Source organism: Hippopotamus amphibius, chromosome 8 (assembly GCF_030028045.1).
Source record: "Hippopotamus amphibius kiboko isolate mHipAmp2 chromosome 8, mHipAmp2.hap2, whole genome shotgun sequence".
Lineage (NCBI taxonomy): Eukaryota > Metazoa > Chordata > Mammalia > Artiodactyla > Hippopotamidae > Hippopotamus > Hippopotamus amphibius.
In genome coordinates this window covers 135869136-135893488 of record NC_080193.1, presented here as the reverse complement: position 1 = coordinate 135893488, position 24353 = coordinate 135869136, and the positions used below count along the sequence as shown (strand labels likewise).

Genomic DNA, 24353 nt, shown 5'->3' with positions numbered 1-24353 from the left:
CTGTACAGTAGGTCCCTGTTGGTTTTCCATTCTAATCATAGCAGTGTGTCCATGTGTTTATGCCATTTTCTGATATTAGGTGGTCTCTCTCATGTTTTAGCCATGGTTCCCAACTAGACTGCAGATTCTTTTTTTTTTTTTTTTATTTCATTTATTTATTTACTATTTTTGGGGGGGTACACCAAGTTCAGTCATCTGTTTTTATACACATATCGCCATATTCCCTCCCTCCCTCGACTCACCCCTCACCCTCCCTCGAGTCCCCCCCACCCTCCCCGTCCCAGTCCTCTAAGGCATCTTCCATCCTCGAGTTGAACTCCTTTTGTTATACAACAACTTCCCACTGGCTATCTATTTTACAGTTGGTAGTATATATATGTCTGTGCTACTCTCTCGCTTCGTCTCAGCTTCCCCTTCACCCCCCGCCCCCTCCCAAACCTCGAGTTCTCCAGTCCATTCTCTGCATCTTAGACTGCAGATTCTTTAGTGGCAAGGGCTGTGTTTTATATTTTAATTTTGTGGTAGGCACCAAAAGCCTGTGCATCGCCTTATATCAGCAGAGGTTACCAAGTGGTTTCCAAGAGCATTTTTCATATAGAGCTCATCACAATAATGGTGGCTATTTTGACAGCCTTTTTGGATAGCTTTTGCCTGGAAGTGAGGCCGAGCTGCTTTTTGACAGGAGTTTGAAATGTGCAATGCAGGATTGGGAAGCCCGCTATGCCGGTGAACAACCAGCCTTTCCCCAAAACAAGTCTCCAGTGGACTTGAGAACCCACAGGAGAATCTGAAACCATTTTCAGCTTCTCTGGATTGTTTTTTGTACATACAATACAAGAATTATCTTTGACTACCAGTCTGTTAGATGCTGCTCTCTTTGAGCAGTTACCTGAGTGGCTGCTTTGTGGCATGTGTTTCTCTGTAGAGTGCCTATGATTATTTTCAGTAGAAGCAGATGAAAAACAAAAATATTGTCAGGCAAGGGTAGATCAAGTGGGCCTCCACTTTAATGTTTAAATAATGTAGGCTCATTGCTAGGCAGACATAACATTTCATAAATACAGTCAGAGGATGGTTTATTTAATGATGCAAGTTGTTTAGCTGGCATAAGCAAAATTATCCAGGATGGTTTGTGTCAGAGTACTCCGATTCTTGCATGACTGGCAATTTGCCTGTGACATTAAGCCAAGTATAGAAAAGAAACCCACATTAGACAGAGTCCCCAAAAGACACTTTCTGAAAATTAACAAACTGAACAGTAGACTCATTGCGTGACACTCTTAAGAGAGTCTCTAGATGCAAAGCAGAAGGAGGTCAGCTATGCACATGAGTTGTCACTTCTCAGATGCCACCCATCCATCTGCCAACACACTCTTTTCATACCAGGGCGCTGTGTCTGGGTTCTCCCATGCCCGGCATACCCCACCCTGGCCTGGGGCCTGGCACATCATGTAGTACGTGTTTAGAGTTCCCTAAAGATGCACGAGACCACATCACAATTTTTTATGCAATCTGCTGTCTGACACCACTTTTTAAAAAGCTTGTGCTTTTGTGTCTGTTGTTACCAGATTTTCAAAAAGGCTTTGTCTTATGGCAGATTCTTCAAGTGTACGCTATAGGTTGTGTTGAAAAAAAAAAAGTGGCTCAGCAGGCCATTCCTTCGGTCCTTCTCCCCACTCAGTCTCTCGTTTTCCCCTGAATATGTTGAAGCATTGTCCTTTGTTTGGATTAATCTTGGTTTCCAGTGCTAGCTGGTTTGCAGTAAGTCAGATTTGCTTAGAAGGACCCCAGTGAGGGTAAAAGAACCAACAACTTCTTTGTGAGACAATCTAGGTGAATTCCATAGAGATTTAAAATAGGTACGTCCCATTTGCTTGATAAAAATTCCATTACAGAGAAATGGCATGGTGGTGGTTTCCCACACAGTGAACGTTAGAAATGAGAGATGGGTAGAACTGATGTCCAAATTAGGAGACATGCCCAAGGCAAAAACACTGTCACTTGTGGTCATGATTCAGGGATTTGTCTGAAAAATGTCCTTCCAGTACCTTCCTGGAAGAGAGCACAGTCTCCGCGAAGACTAATGCACATGGCATGTTTGCTGGAACTCTCCTAGGGCTGCTTGCCCTGCGCCCGCTGTTTCTGCCTCTGTGGGAGACACACACAACACGCACACCCCATGGACAAAGGCCACACGTATATTCAGTGCTGCAGGAGGCAGGATGATCACATCTCTCTCTCTGGACCTCTCCATGACATTAGTGGAGTCTGAATAAGTCCTTGTGTGCTAAGGGCAGAGAGGTTTTTTAAAAAGAAAAAAGAAAAAGGTGTCTAGTCACTGGATACGTGAGTACTTGTGAGATCCCCAGTATTGTGTTGGCATCCTTCTGCCTCGTTGCCCAAAGCTTCGCCTGCATTGTGGAGCAGCTCCAATGAAGTGCACATGTGACTCCATCCAAAGACCTCAGCTGGCTTTACATCTGCTTTCTGTGTTACTGTGACTTTTCAGATTGGGTACGTGCCCAGCAGGGCTTGAAAACTGCTCTTACCCACATTCTGGAACATTCTGTGTATAGGTAAAATTATGAGGGCCTTGTCTGATGCCAGGAGGCAGAAAAGATAATGTTTAGAGGAAAAAGTACAAATCTAGTAAAAAGGCTGGAAACCTTTCAAGGGTTTTTATTGCCCATTTCATTTGGCTGAAGCATTGTTACTCTGTTAAAAACAGAAAATTCTGGCAAGTCTAGGACAAAAGAAATACTTGAAGATATGTGCAATGCTCTGGTACCTTTAGGACAGTGTGATCATAACTTTTGGGACCATGCTGTATTCATGTCTGTCTCACGAGTGAGCACCACAGAGCAGAGTCTGAACACACGTATTGTTGAGCTCTTCCCTGCAAGGGCTGAAATCGTATGAGTCAATCCTTGCCATGAAAGCAAAAGTGCTGGAACCATCCTGGGAGGCCAGTGGGGTGGGGGCTGTCTTGCAAATCTAAAACTCAAACTTATTCTCTACCAAGGAAGGAAGTCTGGGGGTTTTGTTTTGTTTTGTTTTTGTTTTGGGCTAGACAATTTAATGACAATAATTTTATTTTTTAAGCTCTTTATTGGAATGTAATTGCTTTTCCCTCTTGTACCAGCTTTTGAGGTACACCCAAGTGAATCAGCTGTATTTATACATATATCCCCATATCCTCTCCCTCCTGCAACTCCCTCCCACCCTCCCTGTCCTAGCCCTCTAAAGCATCACCCATCATCAAGTTGATCTCCCTTTGTTATGGAAGTCTGGTTTTTAAAAAGAGACAAGGGACCTCAGCTAGACGTGTGCCAGTGTTTTAGCCGAAGATGCTTTGAGCACCATGCCAGGCTTAGGAGGAAGATGCCTTCAGGCAGCTGTTACCACCGTGGATCACACCCAGCCTACAGCAGGCCCCCTCCAATCAGTTTTATACCTTTCCGCTATCAGCTTTCTGCCAGAGGAACAATAAATAGTGGAGTAGGATTTTATTAAAGCATAAGGATCTTGGGTGAAAGATGGAGGTGTTACTGTGAAACGGTTTTCTAAAGGCATTTGCCAGTAACTTCATCCTTAACTACAACTTGCACATTTCTTTACTCTCTGTGAAGCCAAAGCAGCAGCCCCAGCCAGCTCATTAAATATTGCAGAATCAAATCCCAGGGAAAACAGGCCAGTCCCTAAAATTGTTTATAACTTCTGAGCCAGAAGTTCCTCTCCCAAGGATTTATCTTAATAATTCAAAGGTAAGAGGAGGAGCCGTAGCTCAACATCTGAGCTCCTCCTGTTGTCATAGGTAACTAATAGTCGTTGAACTGCTCTGCTCACTTTATATATGTTTATATATGTTAATTGTAACAGTCTTTTGAAGTAAGTACTCTTATTATCCCCATTTCACAGATTATGAAACCAGAAGCGTGCATGGAGAAACTAGCTAGTAAATGGCAAAACCAAATTTCAGACCCAGGGAAACTAATCTAGAGCCAGTGTTCTAACCACCATGGAATCTGACCACCAATATCGCATTAGCACTGGGTTCAAAGAGATAAAAAAGATAACACACACAGATGTTCATACAGTGTTAGTTATAAGAACAAAGAAACTATGCATGATCCCTTTTCAAATAGAACATAATGTAACCATTTTTTAAAAAAATGATTCTATAGCAAGATAGAGAAAGGTCCACAATGTAAATGGTAGAAAAAGGCCCTATCATGCAAAATGAAAAATAGACGTAGAAGAGTAGTGCCTATAGAATATTGAAATATTTATGTTGGAGTGATGGGGAAGTATTGCATTTTTGTTTTCTATTTAGCCTGACTTGAGTGTGGTTTAACCATTATTTTACTGATAGGTAAAGCTGAGTGGGAGTTGGAACCACTCCACCAGGGTCAGGAAAGGAGAGGCAGAAACCTAACAGAGCAGGCGTGGGAGGGTATGCATCTGCAGAGAGAAGCGGCACTCTGCCATGTGGTGGAGAGGACCACAGCGTTTGGTTAGAAGTAAGTAAGGTGCTGAAACAGGAAATGATGTCATGCACACAGAGAAGGGATAGTATTTATTGGATCCTGAAGCTGAAATTTTAAAAGAGCACTGGATAGTTTCTTGCCTGTTTTGAGTTGAGGAATTTTGAAAGTAGCCAGTAGTATCAAAGAAAGCTAATTACAATTGCTGAGTGGGCTACTTTTCTACAACTGATGGAAAAGCTTTTCTCAAGGGCAGTTTATATCTTGGAGACTGTTGATTGGGATCAAATACTGCATAGCTAGTTTCTCCAGCTGTTAGAACTTGGTGAGGAAAAGGTTCACTTTGTTACAGATACAAAGAACTCCTCTGAGGGGTTGGATTAGATAACTGAGGAGGATGTCTGGGAGGTCTGATCACGAGCTATAGTGCTTAGTCAAAGCAGGCATTCTAGAAGTGATGCTGAAGTGTGGGTGTCCAGGGAAGACAGCTGAGCCTAAATTACTGCAGAGCTTGAGCTGCAGAAGATGGGTAAGGACACAGGTTGGTAGAGATGTACAGTGAGACACTGTGGGCATCACCCCCGTGGTTCACAGTCCCTTAGGAGGGACTGTTAGGGCCACAGATCACACATTGGTAAAAGATTGTCTCTGTCAAGGGCACGTTGGAGAATCCAGTAATGCGGTTACCCTCGATGGCTCTTAAAAGATGCACCTCGAAATATCAGATCAGTGCTTGCGTACAGCACTGGCTGCTGAAGGCTTGACCACAGTACTTAAGCTTCTGGAGGTTCTGATGAACAAGGAAATAACTTCTCTGTCTTGGCTCGTATGGGTGAGCGTCTGACCTGAGAGATCTCATAGGACGTGTGAGACACACCCTTTACAAAGCCCAAAGATCCTGATTCATTAAGGGAAGTTCAGCGTAGACTACTCTGCGTATGTGGCAAAATCAACTGATGTGGGGTAATTTTATGAAACATTATATCAACTTCATTCAAGAATATATCTTAAAGTCGCTAATTATTTGTTGGAGCTCTTTGCAGTTATTGTTTTGCACAATTAGGTGAAGAGTTACTAATCTAGAAAATTGACCATATAGAGGATATAGGTTGACTGTTAGGAATTAATTTTTTTTAAAGTTAATACACCCAAACTTACCTGTTGATCATAGTCACATCACTGGTATTCGTGGTACTTCCTTTTCTGCGTGTCAGGCCTGCCCAATACTTCCCTTCCACAAAAAGCAATGAAGGAGACTGCCTGAAGGATCTGTTCTCTAGAAAAAGCTGACATCACACAGCATCCCCCAGTCTTCAACCTGGAACCTGGGTATTAGGCTCCAAACGCAAACTAGAGACTATTCCCTGGTCTGAAATAGGCCACAGCATATGCCGGTCAAATAAGTTCTCATTTTATAACAGTCTTGCACTCACTTAAAAATAAGTGAGCCATGACACAGATCTGGGTGTGTATGTTTGGTCTTCGATTCAAAAATCTAACCGGGGACTTCCCTGGTAGTGCAGTAGTTAAGAATCCGCCTGCCAATGCGGGGGACACAGGTTCAATCCCTGGTCCGGGAAGATCCCACATGCTGTGGAGCAACTGAGCCCGTGCACCACAACTACTGAGCCTGCGCTCTAGAGCCTGCGGGCCACAGCTAGTGAGCCCCAGTGTCGCAACTACTGGAGCCCATGCTCCACAACAAGAGAAGTCTATGCACGACAACAAAGAGTAGCCCCTGGTCAACGCAATTAGAGAAAGCCCGAGCAGCAACAAACACCCAGCGCAGCCAAAAATAGAGTAATTAATTAATTAATTATTTAAAAAATCTAACTGAAATCCTCTGACTCTTGCTCTAATGGTAGCATAAATGTCTTAAAGAAATCTTCACATAGTTGCTTTCCTGGCGCACATGGTATAATCTTCGTAATAAATAGGTTATCAAGAACATTTAGGAATAAGCTGTCTCCTATCATCCAAGTACAAGGAGTGGCAGATGTAAAAGAAATAAATACAGCTGTTCCTCTATCAGAAGTGTTTCGCTCCTGGGTGGCATTTTTATTAAAAACAAGTATCTCGGAAAACAGTGCTTTTGTCCCATAAATGGCTAAATGGACTTATAAGATTGGGGGCACTTCTGTCCCCATTAGGCTGCACGAACTATGAAGTAAGACCCTGTTTTATCCACCACTGTATCCCTAGCTCTTAACACTATACCTTGCACATAGTAGGCACTCAGTAAAAATTTCAGCTGCTAAACAGACCAGAGAAAATTATAATAGAGGGAAGAAGCGGTTAGAATTTTATATTGCTTCACACAGAATACTGGGGCATTCCTATTTCCCTGAAGCAAGGAACCAACAACTCTCTGAAACCTGTGTCATTTCTACTGGTTATAATTCTTTACAATAAGAAATTTGTTTTCCTGAGATATGGGATACCTGCCAGTAGACAAACTGTTTTAACTACATACCTTTTTGGTTTTAGAGGGAGGAAAATATCTTAATGACAGCGCAAAATCATGTAGCAAATTAATTCATTTTTGAAAGATTCAACTATATTCTGTTCCATTTGTTTCATTTTAAATGATATATTTGCAAACATGTCATTGCTCACTTGATGTTTACCTCCTCATTACACGTTTTTAGCAGGCTTGATTGTTGTCTGAAACTGCATTTTCTTTGATAGAGCTTAGTCTAGATGAATGAAAATGTGTTGGAAGCACCTTCCCACAGATAGGGAAGGCCTGTTTGGCCTCTCAGCTAATGTGCAGCCTTGGCGCTTACCAGGGATGGCTTCCCAGCTGCTTCCATTCACACCTGCCTGCCTGGGCAGCCCTGGTGAACTTCCAGAATGAATCTGACCTGCTCGCCTTCTTTCTCTGCTAGTGGAGGAAAGTGGTGCATTTGCATTACTTACTGTGCCAAGTAAACTTTTTTTTAATTTGAATTTCAGTCTCGGAGCTAGTCTTTATAATGCCTCTAGGTAAAAGCAGTTCCCCAAAGTGAAGCCCCACAAAGTGCCAGCACCAGAGAGTTTACTGTCTCTCTCTTGCTCGACAAGGTTATGGGGAGGCAGATTCCTAAAACCTCAGACATCATTGGAGAAAACATTTGATGCCATAAGGACTTTTCTAGGTCGGTGGAAAGTGAGCTCTTGTTTCTAAGTTCTCAGTGTGTCCTTAGAAGTCACACATGAGGCATACCCGGCCACGACAGACAGGCACTCCCCTTCCTTCCATTCGAAGGCCATCTTCTCTCGGCCCTAGTTTCCATCTGGCCCTGAACAACCCAGTTGTAGAATTAAAAGCGTCATCAGTGATTCGATAGCTCTCTTGTTTCACTGCATCCATTTACTTTACCTTCCATAGTTATTGGTGAAGGTGGAAATTTCCAAAAGTCAGTATCTTTTTTTTTGAAAGACAGAGAATGTAGTTTCGGACTGTAGAATTTGGCCCCAGTCCATCTTCCATCACACCAGGTTTGCCTTAAATGGAAGAATGGAAGTTCCCCGTTCAGGACATCGGCGGGTGGGGGAGGTGTTGGCGTCCGAAGGGAAACTCGGGGTCCCTTCGTGCATGGCAGGGCCCACAGCATCTTACAGACACATGGCAGTTTTGCTCTCACCTCCTGGCACCCGTAGTAGTACGGGTGCCATTCAGACGTGAGCTCCTGTGCCAGCCGGTCCCTCGGGAGCAGCTCACACCGGGGCGGGGGAGGGGAGGGGAGGGAAGGAGGGCCAAACCAGAGCCCCAACCTGCGAGGAGGAATTGCTGCTGAGTTTTGTTTTTTGGCAGAGGAGTATTGAGAGTCACGACTGCTTCCACCCTGTCATTAGTGGGTGGGTAATAGTGATATAAAATAAGCGATGAATTAGGATAATAAGAGGCAAAGGAGAAAGGAGTAAATTTCCCACAAGTAATATTTTTCTCTTCATGGTTATTTAACTTTGAAACAGAACTTGAAAGTAGTAATCATGGTTCCACGGGAGACAAAGGACAGAATGTGAGAGCCAGACAGGAAGGTGTGATTGTCTTTATTACATTAACTAGAAACATACGGAAATAAGCACAACTTTTAGGAATACACTGCTATGTCCATTAAAGAAAAACTTCTTTTAAAAAAAATGAAAAGTCATGGGTGGGCTACTATGTCATCACCTTTTTTTTCTTTTCTTTTTTAAAGTCATGAAGACGTATCCCTGGTAAGAGAGTCTATGCATCTTCTGCATCTTTTGCTTTTCTTTGTTAGTTTCTTGGGCTCATTTTATGAGGCAGATGCATAGTAAAGCAACACCAAGTGGGATGATTACAAGCCCAGAAAAACCTTTAAATAGGGTGGGCAGGTGTTTTCAGCTTTCTCACAACAGCTGTCTTCCACACTGTATCCCCCAAATAAACAAATAAAAGTTATTTGTGTTCATTCATTGATCCAGCCAAGATGTAATAAGCGCCTACAACATGCCAGACACTTGGGCGTGGAAGATAACAGTGATGAACAGAAGTCACGGCCCCCACGGAGCTTACACTCTAGAGGGGAAACAGACACCAAGCAAACCGCCACACTCACGGAGTGTTACAGATGCCCTGAATAAAAATACAGCGGGAGCAGTATAAAGGAGGGCTTGTTCTCTACTGGAGGAAGTGAAGACCTCTATGAGGGATCATAAAGGAAAGCCATGGGAGCATTTTTTAAATGGGAGAGGGGAGGCTGACATAATCCTATTTACATTTGAAGATTTACAGAAATGGAATTGGAGAGGGCCCAGAGTGAAAAGAAGAGTATCTGCACCTAAAGAAGTACAGAAGTGAATCAAAAAATGCTTTTGCCTCCACGGAATAGCTCTTTAAATGTTTCATTACACTCTGGTTTGAACATAATAACTAATATATTTTCTCTACTGTGTTTTTCACCAGTGGATCATCTTCTAAGGGTCTGAGTGAACCTTTGCCTTGAAATATTCTATCAATTCCTTTAGAGCACCAACACTGCTCCTATTAAAAAAGAAATTCAATTATGTTTTGTCATTCATATGCACATAAAGTTTTGGTTTCCTGTTATTTTTCCCTGTTTATTCAGCTCCTACAGAACCTTTATTGTGTAAGTTTGCGGATGGAGGACAGAAGAAGAGACAGAACCCAAACAAATACATCCCTAATGGAAGACCTTGGCATAGAGAAGGAGAGGTGAGACTTGTAAGTCCTTTCCTGAAACTTCAGTGGGGGTGTGTCATCATGAAAGCTACATGAATAGTTACTCGAGCAACATCTTGACTTGGCTGCCACACTTCTCGAATAGGTGCCAGGGTTAAAACTTTATAATCCAGATAATGTCACAGTAAAACTCTTCACAGTGGATACCGTGCTACAAGAGTGATGGTTCTCCCGATGGACAGGTGGACGGTGCAAACAGCTACATTTACCATTTAGCTACATAGAAAGTAAAAGAGCATTTTAAATTGCCTTAAGAAACGCACAAGTGGTTTTCTCTTTAATGTCGCAGTTTCTTAGGTTTACATTTTAAATTATTCAGAAATTATTTTAAATATTATTAACATAAATAGCATATTTGTCATTGAGGGTTTTTTAAATAATGGTCTTTAGGAATAAAGAGCTCAATTTCTTAATAAAAATGTTGGCCCTCCATCCCCCCATATTTATTGTAAATGAATTGTTCACTCGTTTTTGTTTCTGTAAGTAACATACTGGTTCAAGAATGTCTAGGGAAGTGCCGTCCAGTAGAAATGTTCTTGAATCTGTACTGTTCAGGGATGACTCCTAGCCACTTGTGGCTATTTATTTGAGCACTTGAAATGTAGCTTGTATGGTAGAGAGACTCAACTTTTCATTTAATTTTAAATAGTTGCCTGTGACTAACAGCTGCCACATGGGACAGGGCCGATCTGGAGCTTAAGTCTCGTGTTGGGTTTATAATTACGTTTGTCTAACAGAAACTCTCAATTTTATCAGATACTACTAAACTATCACTTTTATGTTGCCATGACTCTGAGAAATGGAATTTTTAATTTGTACCTTTGCAGATGAATGTTTCTTTTTCTTTCCCATAGGCTGGAATGACACTTACTTATGACCCAACCACAGCTGCTATACAGAACGGGTATGTCATTAGGATAAACACATAAAGGCTAGAGGGAAAATGTGAAGATGGAAAATATCAGACGTTTGTTCCGTGAATGATTCTATTTAAAGGATTACTTAATACAGGCTTTTGTGTTTGTTCTAGATTTTATCCTTCACCATACAGTATTGCTACAAACCGAATGATCACTCAAACGTCTATTACACCCTACATTGCGTCTCCTGTATCTGCCTACCAGGTTGGTACCTTTAGGATTCATCAAGGGTATGACAGCTTGCCAGCCATGAGTCACTGCTACCTTTTTATGTGTCTTAAAATTGTGAACGTTTTAAGTCGAATGTTATGCAGCTTAGATACCCAGTTTAGAATCAGCTGCTTTTTATTTGACAGAGTGATTTGCTTTTATGTTTAGGAGAATATACAACAAGGAGAAATGGTTGTCAGTTGCCAGTCTTTGAAATCATAGCATTTTAGAATTGGGATGAACCCAAATACTTGCTCCACAACAGGCCCTGCTGCTGGACACCATGTGTCCCGGAATTTGATACTGAAAGAAAATTGCTGTTAGGTGAAATACAGAATAGGTATGCATCCTTGCCTTTGTTAATTTGTCAGCAAGAACCAACAAAAGAACAAGTAAACGTGCTTTAATAAATAAAGATGTGTCTCTGTTAGGTAACATTAAATGACCAATGCAGTGAGATTTGAGGCCCAGAAAAGGGAGCTGGCTCCCTGTTTAGGTTATTTTGTGAAGAGACTTTACCTTAAACTCCCAACGAAGAACCAAGATCTCATTAAGCACCTTGTTGAAATACTGATTTGGTTTTATTACAGGGGTAGCTCCTATTCTTCATGAACCCTGTGGTGCACATGCATTTCTCCTCCCATATCACAGTGCCTCTCACAGGGTTACCGCCTTGGCCCAGACAGGAACATTCTAACAGAGTCAATTACAGACATGGGAATACACTTTTGTTGACTGTTGAGATCCAGTGTGACTAAACTTTTGTGTATTCTTGTTTTTGAAATAATTGAATTGGATATCGTAGGCCTGGTTTCTGGGAGTAGGGGATGCCAGTATCTAATAATTGTGTTATTTCACTTCTGTATGCCTCAGTTTCCTCATCTTTAAAATGGGGATAATAATGGTTTCCATTTCATAGGCTTATGATAAGAACTAAATGAGATTATCTACATAAATAGGTTAGCGTAGGCCCTCACGTGTCATTAGCACTCAATAAATGTTTGCTGTCATTTTCATCATCCCTTGCATCCAGGATTAACTGGCTGGTAAGAGTGTATCCATTCTGCTTTTTTAAAATAATGGATTGGTGAACATAAGCAATATCATAGAGATGGTTCTTTCTAAAAGCATAACAATAGCTCTGAATAACAAAGAGAAGTGATTAAATGCACTAAAACTGAAGTTGTAAAGTAGCAGTCACAGCCTCCCTCAGCTTCTAGGTTCTTTCCACTTCCTTTCTCTGAGTCATCACTCATTTTCTTTTATCTTTAGGTGGTTAAGTTACTTATGCTGGTGCTTCAGTCTGCTAGGCATAGCACTCACTCATTTAATTCCTCTTTGATGATTTTGAACTTTAGATTTCTGTGTTTTCCTTGCCTGTTTTAGATGCAGTGACATCTGCTCTAGTGCATTTTCCCTAATTAACAATTCCTATATCTGATGTTGAAGAGTGAGCTTCTTTCTTAACTATTTGAACTTGGAAACCTCTTTATGTATATGACTAAAAATAGGGACAAGTAAACTTATTCTCAGACAAATGAAAGATCGTGCATGTTAATCTGAATATGTGCAGCTATAGATATTTATAGCTATGAATGCAACTCCTCACCACCTCTTTTTCTCTCTTTACTATAAAAGCAATGAGCATTTTGGCCACAGAATTAGTTCATAAGATAGGAGAAACTTAGGAGACCCGTGTCGTTAATAGATTTGATAGACCTAACTGGAAACAACATTTCATTACAAAGGCCTGATTTCTTCTGGGCCATCGGTGTTTCCCTAAGATACATGTGGAATTTCATTCCAACTGCCTGGCCCTCAATGCCATTACCTCTTAGACTGATTCTTAACCCCATAAGTTCAGGAACCCAGTGGGGTCAGCAGATGGGCTTTAAGTGGTCTGCGATTCTCTTACGTTGTTTGCAAAATGTCGCTTGTATGTATGCAGTCAGCTGCGGGGAGAAGGTCTGTTTCCTTCATCAGGTTTTCAAAAGGATTCATGATCCAAAAGAGGATAGAGAACCAGTGGTGAAGAGTTCACAGAACATGGATTATTATTCCCATTTTACAGTTAGGGAAAATTGAGGAATAGACATTGACAGCAGCACATTTGTTGCTTAAGAAAGAAAATTGGATTTGATATCATGGTTCCCTAACCCAGTAATGATGTAAGCTATTAGATTATTAGGGCCACAGGAATTACACCCAGAATTGGTGCATCTGGCCCAAAGTGGGGTCTGTAGGGAGCTGCTCGCCTCCCCGTGACTTATTCAGTGAAGGCCCTGCACTCATGTTGGAGTGGGCCATTCTCCACTAAACCACTATATGCTTACGCAATTGGATTTGAGAAATTGGCATCTGCAAGAAACCACCAGTATCCCGATGGGGAAAGGCTGCAGTCCAGATAACTGAAATGTTACCAAGGCAGAAGCACTTAACTTTGGTCTGCCTTAGGTGGCAAAGGAAACCAGAGAAAACAAGTATCGGGGCTCTGCTATCAAGGTAAATCACAATACATTCTTCCCCCATGACTCTTCCCCATATCCTCTCTATAGAACCTCTCATGTTAACAGTAGGGGATGAGATACAGGAGGGTTTTGTTCTCAAGAATTAGAGGCAAACTTATTTTGAAATCACATAGTCTCAGGAAAGCTCTGGGCATCAAGAAACGGGCTGCTGGTCTTTCTCTAGAGTGGCAGAGACTCCACATGCTTTCTTTCCTGCCACGGAACCTGACTCTCACGTCTTATTTCTCAGTCCGGAGGGTCTACTGTACAGATGCCCTTCTGACTGTAGGTGTCAGGATCTAGTTACTGAAGTTTAATTTCCTAAATCTGGATTTCAGATTTTTATGTTGCACACTAACTAGAAATTGTTGACCGCCAGACACGATTTCTGAAATGTAATGTCCTGGGTATCAGAAGGGGGTTGAATTTGATTATTCTTTTTGAATAAGCACATACTTTAAGGATTCGTTTCTAACAAGATGTGCTGGAACTAATTCTCATTCCTCTATATTCCTAAAGCACCTACGTTCATACCTTGATTGTAACACTTCTCACTGTTTCTTTGAGTTGTTTACTTGTTTATCTCCCTTGCTTAGACAGTAAATTTCTTGGGGGTGGGGCCCACGTCTCAGTTGCCTCTTTCTCTTTGGTGCTTGATGCTCAGAAAATGCTTTTTGAGTGAGCAGATGGAACTTGGTTTTCAACAGTCATTTCATCCTATTCAGAGTGACCAGTTTGTCAAGAACTCTAACTGCCTTATTAATCTTTTTAATCATTGATAGTATTGTTTCCTTATTTTCCTTCTGTAGATTTTAACATGATTAAAAGAAGTCTAGAGAAATAGGTAGCGCTCCAATGGAAATCAATGTTTTTCTTCCAAAATCCTTCCTTTTCCAGGTGCAAAGTCCTTCTTGGATGCAACCTCAACCATATATCCTACAGCACCCCGTAAGTTTTTCATCTTAATGGCTTTGTAGTTTGCAAATAAGTAAGGTGTACATCAAAAACTGTTCTCTGGGTTTAAGCCATTTGCCCAAAGATGGTGTAGGATTTGGGAAGCTTTAAATATGGAATATGAGACTGTGTAAGTTCATTACAAAACTTTCACTTACCTTGTCTTCAGACAGATCGGTAGTTGACATTGTCATTAGGGATCCAAGAGAATTTAAACGGAGATTGTTCCGTTGAATTTTTAAGTTTTAAAATTGCTCAATTTCTAATCATACTTGGAATGAAATAGCTCTTATTTTTTACGTTCTGTTTAATGCACATATAAAGTGTTCAGAATTGACCTGGAGTTTTTCATTAGTGTTAGCCTCTCCTTGGAAATTATAAATACTGAAGTAGTAACACCTACTTTAGTAGATAACAAATGTGATTTCTTTAGTGACATGAGCATGTGTTGTACTCACCTATATATTACATTTTTTAAATTGAGTGAGTTACTCTTCACCTTATTAGGTAGTATATTTAATGTATTTTTCAAAGGTACATAAAATCCAGTTTGCTGAATTAAAACATGGGTTTAGAAAGTTGAAAAATAAAGGTGGAGAACAGAATCACAAAAGAGACTAAGAATACCTAATGTAGTAATCTAGATGCTTGTCATGAGGCGGCCACAAATTTGGCCTAAGCTTTCTAGCAACCAATGCCAAAGGAATCTTAATAAGCAAGACAGTTCACAGTACTTATGAAACAGATCAATTGCTTAGGAAAAGCCACTGTTCTTCGCCTTAAAATGAGACAGGAATTTCTCTCAGGACAACTTCCTAAAGGGGACACTATCCAGTATTAGCCCAGGTGTGTGAAACTAGCAGAACAGGGACACGTTCTGAACAGGAAGTTGCTGAGATGACTTTGAAGAAGCAGGTAAAACACGTTTAGCTGATAACACAGGGGAAGAGCTCTCGGATGATAAATGTATGTGCTGTGTGTCTATATAAACATACACACAGATGTTTCTGAACACACACATACATCTGCACACGTACACCCACTAAGCCACGCAAACGCCCATGGCAGTCTGCGTGCCCAGTACTCTGTGCTACCTGCCCTACTGGGGAGCACTGGAAGTCAGCCCACCGTTCATTTGGGGGCTTCCTAGTGCAGTAGCTGAGGAAAAGGATCAGGAAACTCCTTCTGCATATTATGGGCTTCTGAGTCATTTCCATGTTATCACACACTTTTTAATGATTCACATTAAAAATTTTTGAAGGAAAAATTGCTTATGAACTATATTAATAACAAGCTATTTCTGACATCAGTCTGTATCCTTGGGGGGAGGGGGGAGGAGGGGTCACCTCTTAGAGACAGCGGCGGCACATCTCTCAGTTGAACAGCTCTGAGACAGTAGAGGTGTGTGCAGAAGGCTCCTGCCTGAGGATTCATCCCTGTTCCCCTAGCAGATCTAGGCTGCCTGCAACCAGCATTAAAGTGCCTGCACACAAATCTTTGCCCTCAATTGTCTCTTTAATTGTCAATTAAATAAGTGTATTTAAGGGATGCATCAGATACAGTGATACCAAAAACCTAACATTAATATTTGTAGGGTGTATCAGAATAATTGCATCCTCAGGTAATTGGGTGATTGCAAAAGTGAGAGGAATGCTATAATCCACAGGACTATTACAATTGGATACCTTAGAGAAAATGCAAAAATCCAGAAATAGAACTAATTGAATTTCATATACAATCAATGTACCATTAAGTAATCATTAAAAATGGTGATAATGACAGCAAGGCAGTAAGTTAGGTAAATACTTATAACAGAATGTTAAGTTAAAAAGCAAAACCCAGGATATGAAATAGTTTATGTGCCCTGGTTGCAACTCTGTAAAAACATGCAGAGGCCAGAATCTAGGCAGTGCTACCCTTACCATGCTAACAGCCGTGTATTAGAGACAGGCTGGGTTACATGGGTGACTTTTTTTTTTCACCCCTCCACTCTGTTTTTAACTATATTTAATTTGAATTTTGATGACCAGAATTTTTTCAAATGAAATCAAAGATTCTGAAATTGGATTATTAATCATATCTGAATCTGCTTCCCTCCGTGGCACCAAATTGCAGTTGAAAGTTCTGAGAAACACTGAGTGAACGAAGAATGTGATCTTCATCCTAACAGCCTGACCTTGAATCAAATGACTAATTTTTTTTTTAACATTTTTAAACAAAACACTGTATATTCAGCATGGTATATTGTTTTGTGGCGACATAAAGCATCAACTGTCATTTACTTTAAAAAAAAAAAAATTAAGTGTTTTGTAACCCTGGCCAGCCAAAAGTAGTTTGCATTTCCTGTCACATCACATAGTCCTCTTGTGGACTAGCTTGCTTTACAGTTCAGTGAAGGTAAAGGGAGAGGTGTTTACCGGAGGGATTTCTGTGAAGTGAGTGCTCTTTAAAAAAGCCTCAGGAAGCACCGTCTAGACCATTTTTAGGAAACCATGTATGACACCATTTGCAAGTTTGACTGGAGGTTATTTTTGCTTCACGTGCCTCAGTAAACTAAGGCATTTCCTTTGCAAAAGGTGGTTCCAGAATCTTCCCTCCTTCCGTCAGTTTATCTCACTTGCTCTGTCTCCGACCCCGCAGGGTGCCGTGTTAACTCCCTCGATGGAGCACACCATGTCACTACAGCCTGCGTCGATGATCAGCCCTCTGGCCCAGCAGATGAGTCACCTGTCACTAGGCAGCACTGGAACAGTAGGTGGCAAATGAACATCATGTGTCCCAGCAAATAGAGGAGGGCAGGTTAATGCAGCCTGTGTCTTCCTTACAATTACGGGCTCTGTAACGTCACGGGGATAGTGTCTGATCCCCTCTCACCTCCCACGTCACCTTCCATATAGTAAATAAATACTCAAGATATTTCTTGATTATTTGATGAACTAAAAGTCTGCCCTCTGAATATCTGTCTCTCCTTTATCAGAATGTAGCATCCATACAAGACCACTTCTAGCCCTAGTAACTAGTATCGTCCATTCACACGGGCAGACCTGGTCTCATGAAGCAAAAGATGAAGGTGATACGTGGTAGTAAAGGCAGGGGATTTTTCCTCACTTATTTTTTCTTGTGTGGACTTCGGGGGCACTGAATCACAATCTTAGTATTGCCTTATTTTTCCCAAGTCCAAGGACTCATTTGGGTATTGGGGTTGAATGAATACTAGATTAACTTCCAGAGTTGATATGTGTAGCATTTAGATGGTAAGATGGCCAAAGGCTTTTAACTGAGACCATATCTGTGGTAGTATTTTTCTGGCTTCTGTTGACAGCCAGCAGCAGAAGCTTGTAAAGGCTAAACCAGGGCCACACACATCCAAGGAGAAACCTCTCCTGCCTTTGGAGAGGGATAGCTGTCAGCATCAGGAAAGTAAGGGTCCGTTTCCTATTTCTCAGTGACCTGCTAAAGATCTAATAAGTCATTTACCTTCTGGATCTCCACCTATGGAAACAATTCTACATACTGGTTCAGGGAGCTGCTGGAAACTAGTGAGGTGCTTTGAGGGAGAGATTTTCTAGAATAATATAGCACATTAGTGATGTTGAATTACTGAGGATGAGAAACTTTAACGATCTCCACCCATGGCTTGTCATTGGCCGTCCTGACCATTTTCTTCTTTTCAGTACATGCCTGCCACATCAGCTATGCAGGGGGCCTATTTGCCACAGTACACACACGTGCAGACGGCGGCGGTTCCTGTGGAGGTTCGTACAGACCATCCAGTGGCCATTCTGGCAAAGGGTAGTTTCAGAAATGGGTAAATTAGAACTCAAAAAAGAATCAATCAGAAGTCAAATATTTGCGTAAAGAATTGAGTTTAGAGGGAGTATATGCCTAGAGTTGTTTTCAACCATGAAATATAATTCTCTGCATTCAAATTTGTGAGCAACATCCAAGCCACACCCAAAGACTCCCAGAAATATTGGTATTTTCTTAGCGTGTAGCAGCACATTTCATACCCTTTCAAGGCTCTGTCCTGTCTCCTATAAAATGATACTTATAGGCAAATTAAGATCAAGCTGGAGTTTGCAATCCTAGTACCAAAGATTATATCAATAATAATACTTACAAAAATAAATTTGTTATAATTAAGATACTTGAAAAAGAATGTTTCAAAACTGTAACAGGGATGAGGAACAAACCATACCTGTTTTTGTAGAGACTTAGTATAGCTAAATAACTCTTAGTTCTTGCTATGGACGATACTGGTATGATATTGATATGGAAGAAGTCTGACATTTGAATTCAAGTTGAGCAGAAAGCATAGTGTTTTCCTGCAAAGTACCCTTGAAGTTCCAAGGAAATTCCTCAACCCAGTCAGTCCCACCTGCTAAGCAGATCCCATAGGTTCCAATTCCAGAAATAGCCCTAGGACTGTGGCTAGTTACAGGGGAGGTGGGATTTGTTTTGTTTTGTTTGCTTCTAAATGATTGAAATTTGTGCAGTGATTGATGACCACCGTTACCAGAACCCACAGTCCCTTATCTGCAATGCTGAAACAAACAAATCTGAAAAGAAAAATTTTCTTTGTATACTTGAGCAAAAAACCTGACCTATGGCAAAACCCAGGCTAAACTGATGGAAGACAAGATCTTTAGCTCGTTTACACTGCATGTTCATACCTTTCAGCACAGACCTGTTAATGTGTTTGATTACAAGGTACAGCTCTAGACCCCACTGGGTATAGTCTGTGACGTACAGCCTGTACCATATTTCGGATTCTAAAATCTGAAAATACTGAATTCCAAGTCATATCTGGCCCCAAAGGATAAGCGATTTGTTTGATAAATTGTAGCTTGGTATGAAGAGAACTCATAAAAGTTGGAGGAGGTTCTTGGGTCTGTTCGACGTTTTAACTCCTTAGGGAAATAATTAACCTCGAAGGCTCTCTATGACATTAAGAAAATCACTTTTAAGGAGTGCTTGTTTTTAAGGTGTGGGACTCAGTCCAACCCAGGTAGCAGCGTTTGGATTTCTTTGCTCACATCTCATCTGTTCTGCTTTGTTGTAGGAGGCGAGTGGTCAGCAGCAGGTGGCTGTAGAGACGTCTAATGACCATTCTCCATATACCTTTCAACCCAATAAGTAACTGTGAGGTATGAGGGAAAGGTCTCCATCACTGTAGGGCTCAGGTCAAGGAAAGTCTATGATTCTTTTATCAGAACGGTACTTACAACACTCAGGTCTGGTCACACTGCTTCACTCATGGCCAGGGAATCCAATGTTACTGAAATGTTAAGATCAGTGATTTTGTGGATTTGTAGATTAAGTATTTTGTCCAAAAAGAACAGTGCCTTATATTAAAGTCAAATGTATATTTTCTCTCTGTCCCTCCCTCCCCCTCCCCCCAAAATTGGTAACATAATCAGAGAATACCAGGTACCAAATTTGTCCTACATTTGTGTGTGTGTGTGTGTGTGTGTATAGTTTTAATGCTCACAAACTGATGGAAATACAGCCTAAGATTTTGCTTAATCTAACATTACAAGATTAGCAGTATCTTAACTCTGACTCTAATGTGACTATCCTTAGATTGAGAGACTGCTTTCCCAACTCCCACTTGGACCAGAGATCTCAAAACTAGTCACTCTGCCGTGCAGATTGCACTAGAACACCCGCATGAAACTTAGAACACCTGGGTTTCTGGACCTCCCTGGTGAAGTATGTTGCAGGTCCCAGATTTGAAAGGTGGATTCGGGGCACAGAGAGTGACCTCAGTTCCAGAGTTAGCATTTACTGGCCTAGCACCAGCAATGAGTAGAGCCTTTCTAAAACACATATATCTTTAAAACAAGAAAGAGATGACAAAGCTCTGTGGTATATGACACCAAATGTGCAAAAGCATTTGTTTTCTTATTTTTCTCTTCCAGATGTACAGAAGGGTGTTCTTATATGAAGAAGGTTGTGAAGGCTGAACAATCATGGAATTTTCTGATCAATTGTGCTTTAGGAAATTATTGACAGTTTTGCACAGGTTCTTGAAAACGTTATTTATAATGAAATCAACTAAAACTATTTTTGCTATAAGTTCTATAAGGTGCATAAAACCCTTAAATTCATTTAGTAGCTGTTCCCCTGAACAGGTTTATTTTAGTAAAAAAAAAAAAAACAAAAAACAACAAAAAACAAAAAGATTTTTATCAAATGTTATGATGCAAAAAAAGAAAAAAAAAAGAAAAAAGGAAAAAAAAAAAAAAGAAGACTTCAATTCTCTGGGTCTGCACAAAGACCATGAAGACTTACCCAAGTGCATGACCGGATTCTTGTGGTTTTGTTCATTTTGTGTTTCGTTTGTGTTTTTTTCAGCTGTATGAAACGGGCTTTCTGACGTTTAAATAGTCCGACTTCACCCCTGGTGTTCTGTGCTTGCAGTGTGAGTGTTGCCGCCAGTGTCTCTTTTCTTAGCTTTCCGTTTTCCTTTCCACGTAGTGTGAAGTGTCTTATCCTTTTCTATGAATTCCAATTTGCCTTAACTCTTTTGATGCTGTAGCTGTTTCAGTAAAAGTTAGTTCATCTAATGATGTAGAATGCTTTGACCAAATGGGCTGGTCTATTATGCCTTGTAAAACAGCAGCATAGGGCTTTTAAAAGGTAGTCAATAAAAGTTGCTGAAATTTTGGCTTTTTTAAATATGTCGTAGGTGTTTTTAATGATTTTTCACATAATGTGTAAGGTAGTGAAATGCAAGAAGGGAAAACTGTTTTGTGTGAAACACATTTTCTGACTGGGGAACTTTTAATAGGGTAAATTGTTTGTAAGGCGTATGCCAAGAGTTTCCTCTGATAGTTTGACTGATTTAGGATATCTGCTGTATGATGCAATGTAAAGTCTTTTTTGCCTTTTTTCAGGAAAAAAAAAAAAACCTAACTTGATGTTCTAGATTTAGTGTAGGTAGCGTTGGGGCTGGGGGTGGGGGGCGGGGGAGGGGAGTCACCGAATGTTTTGTCCTTCCTTTATACTAATGATAGTGCTTTAGAATGAGAATGACGCCTGAGAGGAGGCAAACGGAAAAAAAATTAAAATGTTGCTATTGCAACTAAATGGCAGAAGCTAAAAGTAAGGATTTATCTTCAAACATTAAGCTGAGATATGAATAGAAGCAAAACGATTGGCTACTAGCTCTCTCTATCACGTAAATTTGAGAAATAAACATTACTTGGCACTTTTAAAGGTAACTTCACCAAAGACCGAAGAGCCAGTAACCAGTAGCTCCAACTTCTCTCAGCATCACATCTTCTGTGCTCTTTATTTTTGCCGGACCAGTTTGCGGTTAGGAGAATGTGCCTTTTTTGTACCTTTGCATTTAGGTTTTATCATTTTAATTGACGTATGGACACACACAAACAAACAAAAAAAGCATGAAGGAAGATTTGGATCCAAGCAGTGCCACACTTTACATCATCACTACAAGTGTTAAGTGTAAAGAAAAACCAATTTTGAAACTATGAAATTCCTGATTCATGAATACACAGTTATTTCTACTTTAGTACATAGAAGATAATTCACTGTTATTAAAGCTCTTTTATTAAGACAATTGCATACGTTTGAAAAGCAATGGTAAATTAAGTTGTCTTCCAAAACTGTGTACTTGTCTGGTCAACTGTGTGTGATCAGTTATCTACCTCAGAGTCTATTTTCTTTTGTGCTGGGACAGGTTGCGGGCCCTCCCTGTTTCCACAGACCAAATCCTTCCTAGCTCAGGAGCTAGGCCTACGCAGTTATTTCTTTCGAGTATTTTTTAGTTCTTAAAATGTATGCTTGTATTTGATTATAGATGTCAGTGACATTTCATAGTTTCAAAAGTCCTTGCTGCTCTGAGAAGTGTAGATTCTAGTGAAAATTACATAGTCATAAGAGAAATGTGTTTTTTGTTTTTGTTTTTGTTTCCTTTTTTAAAGTTGTGGTATTATTGGTTCTATGCTCCCTGGAATATTACTGCTTTGTGAAAGTCCAGACTGAACGCAGCACCCTCTTTGTACCTAGTACATGATAAACCTGGGTCTCTCACTACTTGATATTTTTGCATTAGTTAAGACAGAAATTTGATAGCTCAGTTAGAGGGGAGGGCAAATCTGCTGCTAGAAATGTCTGAACTAAGTGCCATACTCGTCTGGGTAAGATTTGGGAAACATAACCTCTGTACATAAAAAAAGAAAAAAAAATCAGTTAAACATCACATAGTAGACAGCCATTAAATTATAAAAAAAATTAATTTATGAAGAAAGACCTTTTGTACAGATTGAAAAAAAAAAGATTTTCATAGAGATATCTATATGATCAAGAGAGTTAATTTTTTATTTTTGTTTTACTAGTGCCACAAACTTGCCAGTGGTAACTTATTTGTCCGGTTCAAGATAACTCTGTAGTTTTCTTTCCTAGGACTTGTTGTTAAACGCCAAAAGACATTTTTGAACTGTACATTTGATCAGATTGTTAGCTTTTTCTGTTTTATTTCTTTTGAGAACCTTTGAATAAAAAACATCTGAAATTTTATTTTTCCTGTCAGTTTTTTTTTAGGTTAGATTAAATGTATATCAGAATTTCATTTCATTTCTGATCTTTTCCTTCAGCTTAGTGGATTGGTTCGAAATTGAGTTGAAAATTATTTCAGATTCAATGTGTACTCAAAATACATTTCCTTTAAAAGAATTGAAGAAACCTTCCCACCCTCTTGTTTGGTTATTTCCCTTCATGTGCAGGGACAGCCATTAGCTCACCACGTTTCCTCTCAGCAAAGTCCACCTTTGGTCTGTTCTTAAAGACCAAAGAGCCAGGCCTCTCTCCTTCCTCCTGCCTTACTGCTACCTTTTGACTGTGACACTGTCATTGCCCAGCAAGGAGGACAGAATAAAAACAATGTCTCATCTCTGGTAAGCAAGCTCACGGGTAAGAATTTCAAGATGATCTTATCCCTGCCTTGGTGCCTCGGGCATCCTGTAGAGACCTTGTTTGGCTGTTCCCAGTAGGAGGCTCCGGTGTAGCATTTGTGGGGGAGAGACAGCTCTCTTTCCCACACTGATGTGCTTTATGGGAGGCTCTTAGTACAAGAAATTGACTCTTACCCAAGGTAGATGAAATGTTTTAGTGTAGTCGTAAAGGGTTCTTTTTCTGCTGCCTAGTGTCTCTGTTCTGATGAAAGGAGTGGGCAAGAAAAATGTCCATGGCCTCCATCTCTGTATGCCTCCCCTGCAGTGTGGACGATAGGATATGTGACTTAGGTACATTGGGGTTTAGAGCACTTAACTTGCCAGAGCTGAGAAAGCCCCAGTACTCACTGGCTCTTTGAGAAAAGGAAACCCGGTCCCCTAATGATAACCAGTGCTTTAGAGGGAAAGATGTTGAGGCAGGAGCAACGTGTGGCCTCGTTGAGATGAACGCAGGCTGCCAGGCATGTAACCTGCATGGCCTCGTGTGTTGTCCCAGCCTCACACTGTCCCCGTGCTCCTTCACAGGACCACCAACCGGAGGCAGGAAAGAAATACTGCAGGGCACCTTAGGTTTCGTTAACCTTAGTTTGTTTCTCTTATTTTAAGATGGCTTATGTCATTGGAGTCCTGGGACATCCAGGGGCTGTCATTCACACAGAAACTGATAAACACTTCTTCAGAGCACCTTTTCTATCTGTGCAGCAGGGCTGAGCAAGTCAGAGTGCTGATGGATAAGAAAACAGCGGTCCACTCACACATAGAGGACCTGCAGCACCTTTGGGAATTCACCCACCTGCGGCCCCTCGGGTCATCATCAGGGACCAGGGCTCGCTCTCTGTCTGAGTTGGTCTGGGTCCAAGCGCTGGGAAGGAATCCTTGCCTTGGCAGGGAGGGAGGAGGCTGGCAGTAGCTCCCTGGCGTGCATACTTCTCTTTCTGTGTCCGCTGGGATGAGGGAGAGTAGTGGGTGGAGGGGAGCCCCTTTTTCTCCCCACCATCCATGCCCCTCCAGGGCATTGGTGTGAGATACATCCCTGGAGCCTGAGTTCCACCTCCTCTCAAATTTCATAAATGCTGATTAAAAATTCA

At 40.9% G+C, this 24353-nt stretch overlaps 1 protein-coding gene across 9 annotated transcripts in view; it reads left to right on the top strand.

The window, feature by feature from the left end:
* RBMS1 (RNA binding motif single stranded interacting protein 1) overlaps positions 1-20538 on the top strand; it is a 204900-nt gene extending 184362 nt beyond the window's left edge. For 5 of the 9 annotated variants that reach the window (XM_057747132.1, XM_057747130.1, XM_057747139.1 and 2 more), the window contains exons 7-15: positions 9563-9678; positions 10551-10600; positions 10727-10820; positions 13281-13328; positions 14231-14281; positions 16928-17038; positions 17962-18042; positions 19350-19434; positions 20209-20538. In XM_057747132.1, the coding sequence (XP_057603115.1) occupies positions 9563-9678; positions 10551-10600; positions 10727-10820; positions 13281-13328; positions 14231-14281; positions 16928-17038; positions 17962-18042; positions 19350-19427 (629 nt within the window). In that variant the 3' untranslated portion in view covers positions 19428-19434; positions 20209-20538. The remainder of the gene's footprint in view (positions 1-9562; positions 9679-10550; positions 10601-10726; positions 10821-13280; positions 13329-14230; positions 14282-16927; positions 17039-17961; positions 18043-19349; positions 19435-20208) is intronic. The other 4 variants (XM_057747134.1, XM_057747138.1, XM_057747136.1 and 1 more) reach the window with 4 other exon arrangements.
* The last annotated feature ends 3815 nt before the right edge of the window (positions 20539-24353 follow it).